Source organism: Rhinatrema bivittatum, chromosome 11, assembly GCF_901001135.1.
Source record: "Rhinatrema bivittatum chromosome 11, aRhiBiv1.1, whole genome shotgun sequence".
NCBI classification, from domain to species: domain Eukaryota; kingdom Metazoa; phylum Chordata; class Amphibia; order Gymnophiona; family Rhinatrematidae; genus Rhinatrema; species Rhinatrema bivittatum.
Genome location: NC_042625.1, coordinates 65,079,680 through 65,095,843, shown reverse-complemented (window position 1 = coordinate 65,095,843; position 16,164 = coordinate 65,079,680). Strand labels below are relative to the sequence as shown.

General features: G+C 44.7%; 2 protein-coding genes across 3 annotated transcripts in view; one reads left to right on the top strand and one right to left on the bottom strand.

Moving 5' to 3' along the window:
* TCN2 (transcobalamin 2) overlaps positions 1-16,164 on the bottom strand; it is a 54,381-nt gene that overhangs the window by 37,400 nt on the left and 817 nt on the right. Inside the window, exons 1-2 of one of the 2 annotated variants that reach the window (XM_029570927.1) lie at positions 11,850-12,014; positions 3,536-3,653 (exon numbers count right to left, since the gene is read on the bottom strand). In XM_029570927.1, the coding sequence (XP_029426787.1) occupies positions 3,536-3,602 (67 nt within the window). In that variant the 5' untranslated portion in view covers positions 3,603-3,653; positions 11,850-12,014. Of the gene's footprint in view, positions 1-3,535; positions 3,654-11,849; positions 12,015-16,164 lie in introns of those variants that run through there. The other variant, XM_029570928.1, reaches the window with a different exon arrangement.
* Positions 5,137-16,164, top strand: part of LOC115072923 (synergin gamma-like) — a 34,504-nt gene continuing 23,476 nt past the window's right edge. The window contains exon 1 of the mRNA XM_029570935.1: positions 5,137-5,155. The gene's annotated coding sequence lies outside the window, so the exon portion shown is untranslated. The remainder of the gene's footprint in view (positions 5,156-16,164) is intronic.

Sequence of the window (16,164 nt, the reverse complement as noted above, 5' to 3'; positions counted from 1 at the left end):
TCTCTTCAGGGGAATCAGCGTCCTCCTCGGGGGAGGAATCGGTGTCGGCCTCCTGTGGGACGCCACGTGGAGGCCGCTTCCCCCGCGAGGTGCCCTGGGGTCCCTCCGCGACCCCCGAAGGCTTCCGGGACCTCTTCAGCGGTGGAGCTCTGCGAGCCTCACTCCGGCCGCGCTTGCTTTTTTTGTATTTTAGGACCTTGCGCAACAAAAGCGCAAGGTCCTCCGAAAGAGAGCCCGAATCCGATGAAAAATCATCGGGACTCCCCGGGGACCCTGTGTCCCCCGAGGGACCCCTTCCGACCGCGATTCGCTGCGGGGAAAGCGCGGGAGGCAAGGCCGAAGGCCCTGCCGAGTCCCGCGCCATTTCGCGGCCCGTGGCCAAAATGGCCGCCACTCCCGCGCTGATCGGGAAAAGCTCTTGGGGCTTTTCTACGGCGCCCCCCCCGCGCGGAGGCGATCGCGCGGGCCGAGAACGAGCCCCCCGAGGCGCCCCCGACGACCCCTCTCCGCCCGGGATGCAGGCCGCGCAGAGACTTTCGCGCGAAAGACGCGCGCGCGCCGAGCCACAGGCCCGGCAGACCGAGCCGCGAGGCATGCCGGCGAAGAGGCGCGAAGACGGAGCAGCAGGAGCGACGAAAACTGAAGAAAAAAAGTCGAACGGCCTCCCCCCTTCGGCGGCGCCCCCCCCTGCGAGCGGCGCCGCGAAGCAAGAGAGAGCCGGCAGAAAATAAAACCAAACCTTTTTTTTTTTTTTTTTAACAAAAAAGCCTGTCGCTGTCCACGGTCCTGGAGCCCTAATCCAGCAGGGGTGAGTGAACCGGGCTCCCCGGTGTCACCCCTGACGCTGCTACTAGGCCAGCTGGGTCCTCGACCCTAGCAGCGGCCTCAACCAGGGGGGGGTGGTCCCCTCAGAACCTCACAACCCCCCTGGGAGGCAGGGCGAAGGGACCTAAGGGACAATTTGGAAAATTACCCAAACAGAAAACAACGTAGCCTAACTGGCCTAAAGGAATAAAAAAAGAACCGACCCTGACGGAGTACCAGAACCAGGGCAGGCAGGGCTGTGACCGGACCTGCACCATCTACTGGAGACAGAGTAAGACTGAGGGGCTGTGACTGGCACAGGGGCATATATGGCTCCGCCCACAAGTTTTAGTCTGTCTCCATCTACTGGTGCGGAGTCACAACCCAGGTGTCCTGGACTGATCCTGGTACGTACAGGGAACTTCTCTCTCTATATCTTTTCCCTCCCAACCTTACCCACCATTCCCAAACCTGATCCCAGTACTCTCCTCTTCCCCCCAGCTCTTTCTGCCTTGCTAGGCATGGGCATACAGGGCTAAAGGAATTTGACTCAGCAGGAAACGGAGGGATGTTCTCTGCTCCAGCCCCTCCACTGCCAGGCAGTGTGCAGAGAACTGGAAGGGAGGGTGTGATGATTCTGGAGCAGACAGAGCAAAGAGGAGACAGTTGGCTCCCTAATCCAGCCTCTCCCCCCTTCCTGTCCTGAAGACAGCAGAAAGGAGAGGACATGAAGCTGACATGGAGAGAGCACAGAGCAGCTACTCTGCTCCATAATGCAACCCCTCCCCGGCAGTGTGCCTGAAACAAGAAGGGAGGGGCTGGGACACTCCTGGCATCTATGGAGACTTGGAGATTTCACAAATCCGGAGAGTGCCCAGATATGCGGATGATCCTTCTTCACACAAATATTAGGTCCTCTTGCCTCTAAAAAGCCTCTGAAGGATCCTGTTTTTATGGTTATTAATGGATTGTGTGAACATTCCCTAGGTCAAGTTTCAAATAAACCAGCAGCTTCATTAACAGCCCTACAGTAGCACCATGCTGTGGTCCTGTATGGAGGAGGACAGGCAAAGGATCGGTCAGCCCTTTTTCTGACCTTCCTTTGTAAAGCTTTCTTGTCTGCTGAGACATAAAAGTGACACAAAATTAAAGAACCAACTTAGTGCTAAGGCTCCTGCCGATCTCCAAGGAATAGAGGACTCATTGCCCAATACGATAAGTGTAAAGGATTCATCTCCAAGAATAAAGGAGCAGTGCCTTCACTTTTACACAGTCAGTAACTGCATGGTGAACATGGATGACAAAGCTCAGGATGTGTTCAGCAGATGTAACCCAACCACAGGACAGTCACTGTAGTGATATTATCAGTTCCATAAAGAACACGTCCCATGCTTTGGATTCTGTTTTCCCCTCAGATTTTTACTAGTTATAGCAGTCCTGGAGAAAACTGGATTCTCCTATAGCTGCATAACCTTGTGCAGGTATGATGCCATGTGAGCTTTGGAGAGCACGTGTGACCTTTCAGAGGACTTATCTTAGAGACAGGTTCCTGCAAAATCTTCACAGGAGGCCCCTCCTTCGGGTCCCCTCTGATAAAAAACGATTTCCTAGAAAATGGGCCCCTTCTCTCTGCAATTCTTTTACCAGAGAAGTTTGACACCAGATCTATTGATATTTAGAAAGTTGTAAAAAAAATTAAAAAAAAAAATACTCTTTGTATTAGTTAGCTTTTCCTTAATTTTTCAATGGTTGAGCGGGCTCAGGGCTGAAAAGTTTGTTTCTGTTTTTGTAATTTAAGCCTTAATTTCCTATTGTAGAGCTTTTGGTTTTTGTTCTTGACAATGATTTCTCACTATTTCACATACTGTTTTTGAGTATGATTGTTTTATATATATTGACTATGATTGTTGCTATGATTGCTTAGTATTTATATATTTTTTTGTTGTCTGCTCTGAACTACTATTGTAAAAGTCAAAGTGTAAATAAATAAATAAATATAATCATCTGTTGGTCTGATATAAGGTATCCGGCTACAAAGAATTCCAGTCTACCTTCTGCACTGTTACCCACAGGGGCCACAAGTAGTGTCATTAAGGACAGGAGATCTCAGCTTTCAAAGGCAGTGCAGCCATAACACACCAGGTCCGACTCATGAATAACCAGCAGCTAATGTTAGTTGGCTTGCTGGTCTGAAGTGCCAGCAGCCAGTCAGCTGCTGAGTATGACCAATAAATCAACCAATCAGAATGAAGACAACGTGATCAGGTTTGTCACGCTATTTTACAATTCAGGCGAGAGGGCAGGAGCTGGGACTTCTAGAGCAGTAACATACAGAATGAACAAGAGCTTCCTTCCAAAATAAAATATTCTCCTGCATTTGGCCATTTACTTCATGGGATAAGCCAGATCAGTCAATCAGCATTTCTGCTGCATGAGGCTTCTTACACAATGCAGCTGCTACCGATCACTAGAGAAAAAGGTGCAGGGCACCAATTTGCAATCTAGAAGAACAGGGAAAACACACTGTCTTAATTTAAACCTCGCCTTTACCCACACTGCAGAAGCAGGATCTATGGATAACTAAAACGCTCTTAAACGTAATAAACCTTCCCTTTCTTTTCTTAAAAACACCTTCCACCCATAGATGTTTCGGCACGATTACTCCACCTGTTTTTATTTCTCACATATTTGACTTTTAGCACAGAGCAGTGCATGGACAGCAGTCACTTACCGCAGGACTGCACCAGGACAGAAAGAGCCTGGAAACTGAGGACCCACACCAGCCACCACTGCCCCATGATCTACACCAGGGCGGAGCAGTTATAGCAGCTCCAGGAAATGCTCAGCTCCTGAAAGAGAAGAAAAGATCACAGGCAGCAAAGCTCTGATTAGATCTCCTCAGCCACACAAAAGTCTTCTCATCTGGCAGCAGTCAGGTCACTTAAAAAGTGAGCCATGCACACTAATTTAAAAGTTTATTACAAATCTGTATGCCGCATACATCATAAAAAATTTCAGAGTGGTTCACAACTGGAACATGCAAAATAATCATGGCAAACGAACTATCAATAACAAAATTAAAATGCAGTAAACAAACACCGTACAATCTCAGCTAATTATTTGTAATTCGGGCCCTCTTGAAAAGGTGGGTTTTTAAAGCCTTTTTAAAAGATTTTACACAAGGTAGGGAATTCCAAAATATGGGCCCTGCTGCAGAAAAGACTCGATCCCTGGTGATGTTAGGACGGGCCAGTCTTACTGATGGAACTCCAAGTAGCTTGTTTTGTGTAGATAGTAGAGACCGATAGACTTTTAAAACAGAGCTCACCCAGCTGAGATTATCTTTAATTTACTAAATTCAGACCATCACCGAGATCTTAAAACAAGATTCGCCATATAATGGGAGCCAATGAGGACTAGCCAGTATAGGAGCCAGGGAGAATTCACACCACTGCATTCTGGACCAACTGTAATGGGCTTATAGAGCTATGAGGAAGCCCGACATAAATGGTGTTACAATAATCCAAGCTGTTAAGCACCAGAGACTGAAGAACTGTACAAAAATCAAAGGAGTCCCGTAGGGGTCAAAGTTTCTTAACCAGTTGAAGTTTAAAAAAAAGAAGGCCTTCACAGGCAATACTGTATCAAAAGATTTATATTTTTTTAATTCTAATTTTAAATAGCTTTAGTTATATTTTCCTGTAAAATTACTAACACTCCCATGGTAAAACTGGGAGACTGGGAACCTTAATAGTAGTTTATGGACTTTTCTTCCAGGAAGTTGTCTAAATATTTTTTAAACCCAGCTGCATTAACATCTTTCACCATATCCTCCATTAATGAATTCCAGAGTTTAATCATAAGTTAAAAAAATATTTTCTCCTATTTGTCTTAAATGGATCACCTAGTAATTTCATTGAATGTCCCCTAGTCTTTGTACTTTTTGAAAGAGTAAACAACTGATTCACGTTCACCCATTACACTCCATTAATTATTTTATAGACCTCTATCATATCTTCCTTCAGCTGCCTCTTCTCCAAACTGCCCTTACCTCTTTAGCCTTTCCTCATAGGAGAATTGTTCCATCCTTTTTATTAATTTGGTTGCCCCTTTCTGTGCCTTTTCTGATATGTGGTGACCAAAACTGCTTTTTGTGGATATCCTTGCGTAGGCTACTGGCTTTCAACCAAACTATACGGCATACTTTGATGAAGCATTCAGTGGTATCAAATGTTCGTAGATGGAACTAATGAGATTGCATATATGTTTCAGCATCTAAGAGCGGCTGCGGATCCACGGATGCACCTTCACTGGTCAGAAGAAAAAGGTTTCAGTTTTTGCATACTTTCATGTAAGTACTGAACCATTTAGAACTGTTGAATAGAAATACATGCATTAAGCATGGAGTTTTGAAACATTGTTTTGGCAAAATTGCCTGGGATCCTTTCCTGGTGGATTATTTGAACATATACTTGCCTTCTTTGCTCTTTTAAGAGCCATTTCCTCTACAACTGATTGATGGGCTAGTTGTCCAACTCCAGGATTGTTTCTTCAGATGCGGCAGTAGCTGCATCTACTATTGATTCTTTTGATCTTTCTGGCTTCTTGGAGCAATCAGATTCAAAAATCAAAGATAGAGCTACTCTTTTAGTAGTATATTCCCAAGAATCGGATAAGTAATGGACCTTAAGTTTTTTGTTTTTTTTTCATGTTAAGGATCCTAATTTTTCGGTACAAAAGATCTCAGTTTTCCTGGATGTAGTAAGAGAAACTCAACAAAGTAGGAAGCTTTTCTTTAAAAATCAACACGTGCTAGATATGGGCACAATATCCCTATTGAAATGTTCATGCAAACGTGCAGTCAAGTTCCAGGGAGTTAGGTACATGTTCTTTGACCCTATACCATTGGAGGGAGTTTTTACAGAATGAGTGTGTTCCAGGCAGTCAAATGCTGAAATTAATTAGGACCATATTAAGAAAGCTTATGTTTTTTCTTAATATTTCTTTTTATTCTCTACCCCTACTGAGGTCTAAATAATGGGGATTCGTTTGGTAGATAACACAAGAAAATCTAAGAGACTTATTTTGTATTTCATACCCTCTGCTCTTCCTTAAGTATATCTTGACTCTGTTTTGAAATCAATAAAAATATATATTAAAAAAATGTATGTGTCTATACATAGACACACGCATACGCTGAGGCAGTGGCTCCTTTGATCCACCTAGCAATGGGAGTCCTTGGACATACCTTGTCCCTTCTTAGGGCCAATGTAGAGTACAAAATGTCTATCTGATTTACAAAACCCATTTGTAAACTCAAGGTATAGCAGTCTCCAAACATCCAAAAGATGGAGTGTCTCCAGATGTCCCACGCAGTCCACCCTCCAAAAGATGATTCATATGGAACCTCGTCGCCACTTTTGGCAAAACGCTGGTACTGAGCAGAAGGACATGGTCTCCTTTGATATTACTAAATACGGGTCCCTACAGGACAGAGCCTGTAGTTCTGAAATTCATCTGGCTGAGCATATTGTCACTAGGAATGCTGCTGTCTTAAGTGTGAGATCTTTTAGCAAACTTTTCTTCAGAGGCTCAAATGGGGGCTGCAGCTAATGCTCAGAGCACCAAGCCCAGTTCCCATATTGGAATCAGTGGATGGATTTTGGGGGGGGGGGGGGGCAGATGTGTGGGTTACCCCTGTAAGAACCTAACCTCATCCAGATGTGATGCTACTGAGCTCCTATCTGCCTGCCCCCTATAAACAGGCTAAGGCTGCCACCTATAACTTCACTGAATTTAGATCCAGGCCCTTGTCCAATCTGTCCTGTAAGAACTGTAGAATGCAGTTCAGTCCTGACTTAAAAGGGGTGTAATATTTTGGCCGGCTGCGGGGAGCCCCGCGACCAACCACACTCGCCCTGACACTGCAGATGCTGACACCAAGCCTCCAGGACACCATTCACACTGTTCACCGATGCTGCCACATAGGCAGCGCAGGCGCCTCTACGCCGTAGATAAAAGCCCCATGGCAGGAACTCCAGCACAGCTCCCTTTGATCACATCAGCCCTGCCAGGCTATTTAAAAGGCAGCACAGTGTCAAGTTCTCGCCTTAGCTACCTGACCCTTGTAGTGAGCTCCCCAGCCCTTCTGGCTTGCATCTTTTGTGACTGATTCAGTTTATGGGTTCCAAGCTCACTCCCCTTTGCATCTTGTGCTAGAAGAGCTTCCATTCCAGGCTCCTCTTTACCTGACCTGGCACCTGAATTTGACGTTCAAAATACTGGGACCAAGACGCACGTGGGCCAATAGCCAAGGGACCAACTCTATTACGGCTGCCACGGACCCTAGCACCTATAGCCATGCCCAGACTCCAGGCTCTTTGACCATGAATTCTCTCACCTGTTTTTTCATCCTTTGGGAAGTCAAAGGCCTTCTCTTGCCTTGCATTGAACTGGGCTCCCAGGAAGGCCAGCACCTGTGAGGGTTTCTTAACTAACTTTTGGGAGCTAATTATCCCTTCCTTATGTTAGAATAGAATAATCAAAAGAAGACATTGCCAAAAAATATAAGTGAATGACAGAAGGCAGTGCAATGATAAGAGGGAGGCAGGGTTTGATGAATGGACAGAAGGTAACAAAGTTCTAGATAAAATTTAGACTGCCCGTCTCTAGGGTTGGATAACTAGGAAGACCTAGAGATAGGCAGTCTTCCTACTACCCTTAACAGAAGGCTTGGGGGTAGCCTGCATGGAGCAGCAGTTGCTACTACCTTTAAAAAAAAATAATTAAAAACAAAATTCATGAAGACTTGCTGGGCAGGCAAGATGGATTACTTTGGTCTTTGTTTGCTGTCATTCGCAATGTTACTATGTCAGGGTACATAGCTTTTCATCCTAGGACTAGATTGGACATTAAAGATCAACCTGTGCTGACTCGCAGGAAAAAGAGAAGACTAACCTTGTATTAAACGTTAATTTGAGTTTCTGCACAATCAGGGAACCCAAAGAACTTACGGTAATAAGCTTGTTGAGGGTAGGATCAGAGATGGTGGTGGGAAATCCTGACCTGTATTTCAGTTTAGAACTCACTGCTTTTTTAATTCTCTATATTTGTCCATTTCCATGTCAATGTCAAATGGTTTCAGTTAATCAGGGTGAATAAGCCCTATGAGATTAAATCTCTCTCCTATTGCTTTCTGCGAAATGTTCCCTTAAAAAAGGGCCTACAAGTCTGTGCATGTTAATAGGGAATTATAAACTAGGATTAATTCAAACTATTAATGATATGTTGACATAGAAACATATAGGAATGACGGCAGAAGAAGACCAAACGGCCCATCCAGACTGCCCAGCAAGCTTTCACACTTTTTTTTCTCTCATACTTATCTGTTACTCTTGGCCCTTATTAGTAACATTTTGGTTCTAGTTACCTTCCACCCCCTCACTGATGTAGAGAGCAGTGCTGGAGCTGCATCTAAGTGAAATATCTAGCTTAATTGGTTAGGGGTAGTAACTGCTGTAACAAGCAAGCTACACTCATAATTATTTGTTTACCCAGACTATGTAATTCAGTCCTTGTTGGTTGTTGCCTGAATATAAATCCTCTTTTCCTCCTGCCGAAGCAGAGAGCTATGCTGGATATGCATTGAAAGTGAAGTATCAGACTTATTTGGTTTGGGGTAGTAACCGCCGTAAGAAGTAAGCTACTCCCCCGTTTTTGTGAATGCAAATCCTTTTTACTACATTTTCTCTTGCCGTTGAAGCATAGAGCAATGCTGGAGTCGCATTGACAGTGAGAATGTTTATTGAATAAGGGTATTAATCTCCAGATAGTAGCTGTCATTCCCATAAGCTACCCCCATGCCTCTTCTCTTCATTCACATCCTCTAGACTTTATGGATCCATAGTATTTATCCCACGCCCCTTTGAAGTCCTTCACAATTTTGGTCTTCACCACTTCCTCCGGAAGGGCATTCCAGGCATCCACCACCCTCTCCGTGAAGAAATACTTCCTGACATTGGTTCTGAGTCTTTCTCCCTGGAGTTTCAAATTGTGACCCCTGGTTCTGCTGATTTTTTCCCCCAATGGAAAAGGTTTCATCATTGTCTTTAGATCATTAAACCTTTCAAGTATCTGAAAGTCTGTATCATATCACCTCTGCTCCTCCTTTCCTCCAGGGTGTATATATTTAGATTCTTCAATCTCTCCTCATAAGTCATTCGATGAAGACCCTCCACCTTTTTGGTCGCCCTTCTCTGGACCGCCTCCATCCTGTCTCTTCCTTAAAGGAAGTCCCCCTTGTAACCACACTCACTCACTTCCACAAACTTCAATGGCTGCGCTCTCTTAACCACGGCACGTGCCTTCACCCAGTTCAATGGCACCCCCTCCTCAAACTTCAGTACCATTTCTCTACTAAAGTGCATTTATTTTGATGAACAAAAAAAAAAAAAAAAGTTAGTTGATTAAGGGAAGGGGGAAAGCCCACTATAGTAAAGTTATTTTTCCCAGAAAAAGGTTTCTCATTTTCTAACAAGGCACATTCAAAAGAAAGTTGCCTATTTGACATTTTGTGTTATCCTGGATCTCTCAGTAGAAGCTGAGTTAGCAGTAAGTGTCAGGAAACAGCTAGCTACAATTCAATAAGGGTGATAGATAACGTGTGCCATTTCAAAAACTGTGTGCTGTCACTCCCTCTAAAGACACAGTGCAATGTGGGTATCATAACGAGCTGACTTGCATGCAAATCACTTCATTAAGTTGATCCTATGCAAATCAAATATTTATTTAAAGCTTTTCTATACTGACTTTCATGATACAGATCAAATCGGTTTACAGGGAACAGAAGCATTATAACGTTAACCGTAACCAGAAAGAGCAAAATAACGCAGCTTGCCTCAAAATTCACAAGCTGCGTTATTTGACTTGAAAAAAGTCAGCGACCCCTCAAGGAGGGGGGGGGGGGGGTCCACTAACTTTCCGTGGAAGTATTGGGATGTTAACACGTGTCCCGACCCCTCCTGGAATGTAACCTTAAAGGTCCCAGCGGCCTGCATGGTGCCAAAGTAGAAAAAAATAATGTAAAAAATTACAAAGTCCCCTTCTCTGTCCCCTTTCCAAATTCCACCCACTTTAAGAAAAAGACACCCCCCCCCCCCCCCCTCAAGTCGCCTCCACTCCAGTACTTACAAAAAAAAAAAAAAAAAATCCTGCATGGTCCGGTGAGGCTCGAGCGCTCTGGGCCCGGTGTCAACCACACAGAACACTTTTGGCCACAGGTTAGTAAATCCCAGCCCACAGCCACTTCTGCCTGCAGGTTAATGAATCCTGCGGTGTTTTCCCACCAGTGTTAAGATGAGGTAAAGCCCTTAGTAAATGACTTATTTAATTGTAGCTAGCCCTCTCCTGACACTTGCTGCTAATTCAGCATCTGAAGACTGTATTGAGAGATCCGGGATAAGACATCATCAAATATACAACTTTTGCAGAGAAAAATACCATCGTTTTGGGGATGCAAAATGAATCACCATCTGATGGTGGTCCTACATCTTGGGGCCATTATCTTTTTAAAATGGTCAGTGGCATGCATTCACCCCTGTCCCCCCCTTCCCATGTAGAGTCACAAACCTCGTCGGTCTATTGAGACCCCCTGTTCCACCCTCCCACAACCTAAAAAAAGTAACATGAAAAAAAGATTACAAAGCTTGGGCCTGGTCCCTTTGAGAAAAAATGTCTCCTACCCTCCATTTGACCCAGCCCCCTAAGTACTTACCAAAATGTCCCTCCCTGGTAGTCCAGTGTGGACTGGAGCATTGCCTATAAAGTAAGGACCTTTGTTTTTATTTTATTTTTTGCCTGGGAATTTCAATGTTAGAACAAAAAAAGAAATCAGTGGGAAAATGACTTTTCCACAGATTTTTCTCCTGTGCATTATAACAGTCATTTTTCCACAGATTTTTTTTTTTGTTCTAACATTTAAATTCCCAGGCAAAATAAAATAAAAACTGAAAATGAAGGTCACTACCTATAAGTCTGTGGCTGACCAGCATCACTTTAAAAATGGCCACACCAAGCCTGGAGTTCTAGGGGGTACTCCGGGCTCCATTAGGTCCATTGTGAAAGTTTTGTAAGTGCTGGGGAGAGGGGAATTTTTCCCCTCAAAAAGGGACAGAGTGATGCAGGCCTCTCATGCCCTGTAAATAAATGGCAGCCCCGTGATGTGGGGCCTCCATTGTGTGGTGATTTTTTGGATCACCTTTGCAGAGGTATTTTCCCGTCACGGGATTCACTAACCTGCTGAACTCCACTCTCCTCCTCCTTCCAGCTGTTACCCCCTGGATTTGCCAGTGGCCTCCTGCAATTCCATGCAGTTCTGCCACAGTGGTTGAATTTTGTGGCCCTTGGGATACCACAGGCTTTTATTTTACTGAGAGAGGCCCACAATTCTGTCAGACACTCATACAATAAACTGCTATGAGAGATGAGAACTATAAGGCTCATCTGGTCTGCCCAGTTTCGTTCCTAGGAAATGCCACAGACACCAGTTGATTTCTGGCTTTCCCTTACTTCTTCACAGCTAGAGATCGTCTGTGCTTATACCAAGCCTTCTTGAATTGTTACTGATTTTGTCTTCTATCAGGTCCACTACTAGGCTTTCTTTTCTGTGACGAGCTGTATCGGGAGCCAGCAAGGCTCATAAACTGGATTATCGTTTATCGGAACCATCCATTATCATTAAAAGTAACTATGAAGTGAAGGTATTCTAATGTATAGGGGAGATACATTGTGGTTAATAAGACCCAGAGGGAAAAAAACCGGGAACAACCTCTAAAAGAAACTAAAAAACCCAAGAGACAAAGAAGGATATGAGACAGGAGTGCCCAAGTTTCAGCTACAAAAAGAAATCGCAGAATGGACAGCAGTGGCTGCGCTGGAGTAGTTTTACTACAACTCTAAACCTTAGGCAGACCTGGAACCCCAGCTCTCTTCCCGTAGCGTAAAGCTGCTGCTGCCTGCAGGCTCCCCGCCCTCTCTGCGGTACTTACAGGTATGGGACCGGCGCCTCCTCTGCTCCCGGGGGCTGACAGGCACTGGACTTTGCCTGGCAGCAACCGCTGCTGCTGCTGCTCTCTGGTCATATGACCGCCATGCTGAGATCAGCAGGGGAGAGGGGGCAGAGGTTAAAGCTGCAGCCGCCGCTGCTCTCTGGTCACATGACCGCCGTGCTGAGATCAGCAGGGGAGAGGGGGCAGAGGTTAAAGCTGCAGCCGCCGCTGCTCTCTGGTCACATGACCGCCGTGCTGAGATCAGCAGGGGACAGAGGTTAAAGCTGCAGCAGCCGCTGCTGACATCTTCAAAACAGCAGCCTGGCCGAGGCAGGGCTTAGGCCCTTCCTCTTCTAATCCTATTTCTACATCACTTCCCCATTTTGTTCTACTAGATTTTGTTTTGGAATATGCATTTTTTTCAGGCAATGACCAATTAAACTGTTGTTAGGGTTAATATAATTTAAAAAAAAAAGTTTTGGACATGGTCCATTAATAAATAACCAAATAGACATAGGGATCGCCACCTCTTGTTTCTGGGAGCGAGCTACAGGGAAATTCCAAATGGCCCAAATTGGCCACTGTTGCTGATACTATGCTGGTTCAGATTAATGGTCCATCGGACCCAGCACCCTACTTCTTATGTGCCTTCTTTATTCTACTAGCAATGTCTCCTTTGTTTCAAAATTCACTTTGCATGAGTCTTCTCTTCAGCTGTCAGTACTGTATGCACAAATATTAGTGTAATGCCTACCACAACTGACAAGACCAAGCTGAGGCTGTGAGTTATAACCCTCACCTTGTCCTCAAGAATCCTCTGCATAGTTCTGGGGATGAGTGGAATTGAAGGGTAGGTGTGGACCGACACTCCAGTGTAGCATGAAAGCATTGGGAACTGACCTGCAACTGCTTGGTCTCACGGCAAAGAACTGACTGACTTTCAGTTGTCCACCAACAAACCGAACCGAAGGATCTTTAAGTTGTTTAAAAAAGCGCTCAAAAACCTGGCTATTTGAGCAGGCATTGCTTAAAATCTCTCAATGTCATTTACCACAATTTCTTAGAGACTATTTTACTTAACTTGCACATTTTTAATTGATGTACTAATTGTTCTTATGACCATGATTTGCATAGTGCTTTTTTATACTTTTTATAGACTATTTTATTTATTTTGTATTCTTTTAATCTGATTTATTAATTGTTCTTAAGACCATAGATTTATATTATGTTTTTATATTTTCATTACTGTGTTCTTACTATTACTTTTATTTTTTTTATATATTTTACTGGAATTTGTATGTTTTTTAAATGTTTGTAACCATTGTGACGGCTAAACCAAACAACAGTATATAAAAGCCTAACAAATAAATAGAATAAATAAATAAATAGCCATGAACAGGTCAAGCACCAGGGCAGTGGCGGATTTAGGATTTTGCCACCCCTAGGCACTGCTGGTGTGGTTGCCCCCCACCCCACCCCAGACGAGACAACAGAGCAGAACATCTAAGACACAGCCTTCTTTGTTGTGCTCTATCTGCTCCAGGTTCACCACTTCCCCTTAAGTCCCTAAATGACAGGAGAAGGGCTAGATTAGGTGTTGAGTGACTTCTTTGCTCCCTGCTGTGTGCTCCGGCCTCCCTCCCTCCAGTTTCCTGCACAGGACAAGATGGCAGCGGCTGAAATAGGGAGTAGAGCTGTTTTTCTTTGCTCTGTCCCTTCCAGTCTCACTCCTTCCTTCCTGTTCTCTGCACTGGGAGAGGAGGGGGTTGGAGCAGGATCAGAAAGCTGTTCTCTGCTGAGTGATTACACAGAACTGGGAGGCAGCAAATCTTCAGATGGCCTGCCGCCTCCCTAGTATTTTGCCGCCCTAGGCACAGGCCTAGTGTGCCTATTGGCAAATTCAGGCCTGCACCAGGGTTCTGCATTTCAGGAGACATGGATAGCAGATGAGATTGCAGTTGTTTTCACTGCTCTCTGAGGGCCCACTGAAGACCACACATGTCAAGACAAGCCAGAGGAATTACATGGACTGTCACCACCATTTGAGCCAGCAGGACAAGGACTAATCTTGCTTTCGTACAGTCCTGCTTCAGCAGGGACCTTGCGAGGCCCATTAAAGCCTTTGCCCTCTCAACTGGCAAGAAGACTTTCTCCTGAAGCGAAGCAATCCAGACTCCTATAAACTGGATCCACTGGGATGGGAGCAAGCTGGAAAACGGACAATGAATCCCAGGGACTGAAAAAGTATCAGAACACCCGATGGGGAGGAGATCAATCATCCACGCAGACGCCCTGCCTTCACCGCTGCATTGCTATGATTGTCAGGCATGTCAAACATTCTTGGAGTGGCCAAGATGCCAAACAGGAGCACCTTACACGGATAGTCAGGCGTTTGCAGCCCCAAAAGTTTTGTTCCTTTTTTTTTTGTTTTGAAGGTTTGAATTTTTCAGATTTTGGTGTCTTTAATGTTTATTTTGGATCAAGGCGTGAGAAAAATTTAAAAATTCTGAAACAAAAAAACATTTCTATCTATTATAAAAAATAAATTAGTCTTACAGTGTATGTATTAGTATAGAGGTCCATATTCAAAATCATTTAGCTGGCTAACTCAGAAATTAGCTGGCTAAATGAATTTTTGGGCACTTATCCGACTAAATTCTAGCCGGTTAATAAGACAACAGGCTAGAATTTAGCCAGCTAACAGGCCGATACAGTACAGTGCGCTCCATCGGAGCGCACTGTACTGTATCAGCCTGTTAGCTGGCTAAATTCTGTTAGCTGTATCGGTACTGTACTGTACTGTTTTCCCTTACCCCTTATTCAGTAAGGGGCGGAAAACGCGTGTCCAACCCGTGGCACTTAATAGCGCCCTCAACATGCAAATGCATGTTGATGGCCCTATTAGGTATTCCCCGTGATACAGAAAGTAAAATGTGCAGCCAAGCCGCACATTTTACTTTAAGAAATTAGCGCCTACCCAAAGGTAGGCGCTAGTTTCTGCTGGCACCGGGAAAGTGCTTTTCTGTGCACCCTCCGACTTAATATCATGGAGATATTAAGTCGGAGGTCCCGAAGGGTTAAAAAAAAAGAAAAAAACAATTTAAAATGGACCGGCGGCTGTCGGGCCGAAAACCGGCGCTCAATTTTGCCGGCGTTGAGAACCGACGCCGGCAAAATTGAGCATCAGCTGTCAAACCGCTCCGGGCTAAAAGGAGGCGCTATGGACGCGCTAGTGTCCCTAGCGCCTCCTTTTGCCTGTTTCTACTGCACCACCTAATTTGCATACTGTATCGCACGCACCGGCAAGTGGCAGGTGCGTACGCCGGGTGAGCGGGCCTTTCGTCCGCTCTCCCGCGGACTTTACTGAATAGGCCTGTAAGTTAGGGGCGTTCCAGGGGCATAACTGGAAGGAGCTGAGCTAGCCATTTAAGTTAGCTGACTAACTGCAATATTCAGAGTTAGCGGATGACTTAGCTGGCTAAGTCTGGTTGGGCCAAAGAGCTGACCTAAAGTTAGCTGGCTACAGTTATAGCTATATTCAACAGTACAGTTTCACTATTAAATATACCTCCGAAGTTAGCTGAATAAGTTTATCCAGATAACTTTGCTAGCTGGACTGTGTCTGAAAACGGACATCCTTTATTTATTTTATTTTTATTGGTGAAGAAAAGTAATCTCAAGTATCAATACAGGGAGGAGACCTCAGAGATGAGAAGAGGAAGGGAGAAAGATCAGGAATACAAATCTATCTCATGCATATTCATTGTAGATACCCTGAAAACCAGGCCTGTTTGTGGCTCCTGAGGACTGGAGTTGGTCACCCTTGCATTCAGTGACAGAAAAGTACATGCTGTTTGAGAATACTCTATGAGAGCAGTCTTCACTTCGTCCTCGAGGGCTGCAAATGGGTCAGGATATGCCAAATGAATATGCATGAAAGATTTGCATGCATAACACCTAAAATGTAAGCAAATCTACCTCATGCATATTCATTAGGGATTTCCAGAAAATCTGACCTGTTTGTGGCTCTCGAGGACTGGAAGTGACCACTGTGGGTACTTGCACTATGCAGGGAATAGCCCCTCTAGGAAAAAGGTCATAAGTGCAGGCCTGTTTTCATACCCTATGTTACTCCTGCCTCACTCTCAGCCAATGCGATAATATGAGAATTAAGAAACTGTACACTGGTTTTCAGTGCACAGTTTTAATGTTCAGAGTACATTTTTATTTAAACTCCCAATTCAGTAAGCCAATGCTTCTCAACCTGATCCTTGAGGCATTCCTAGCCAGTCAAGTTTTCAGGATAAGCACAATG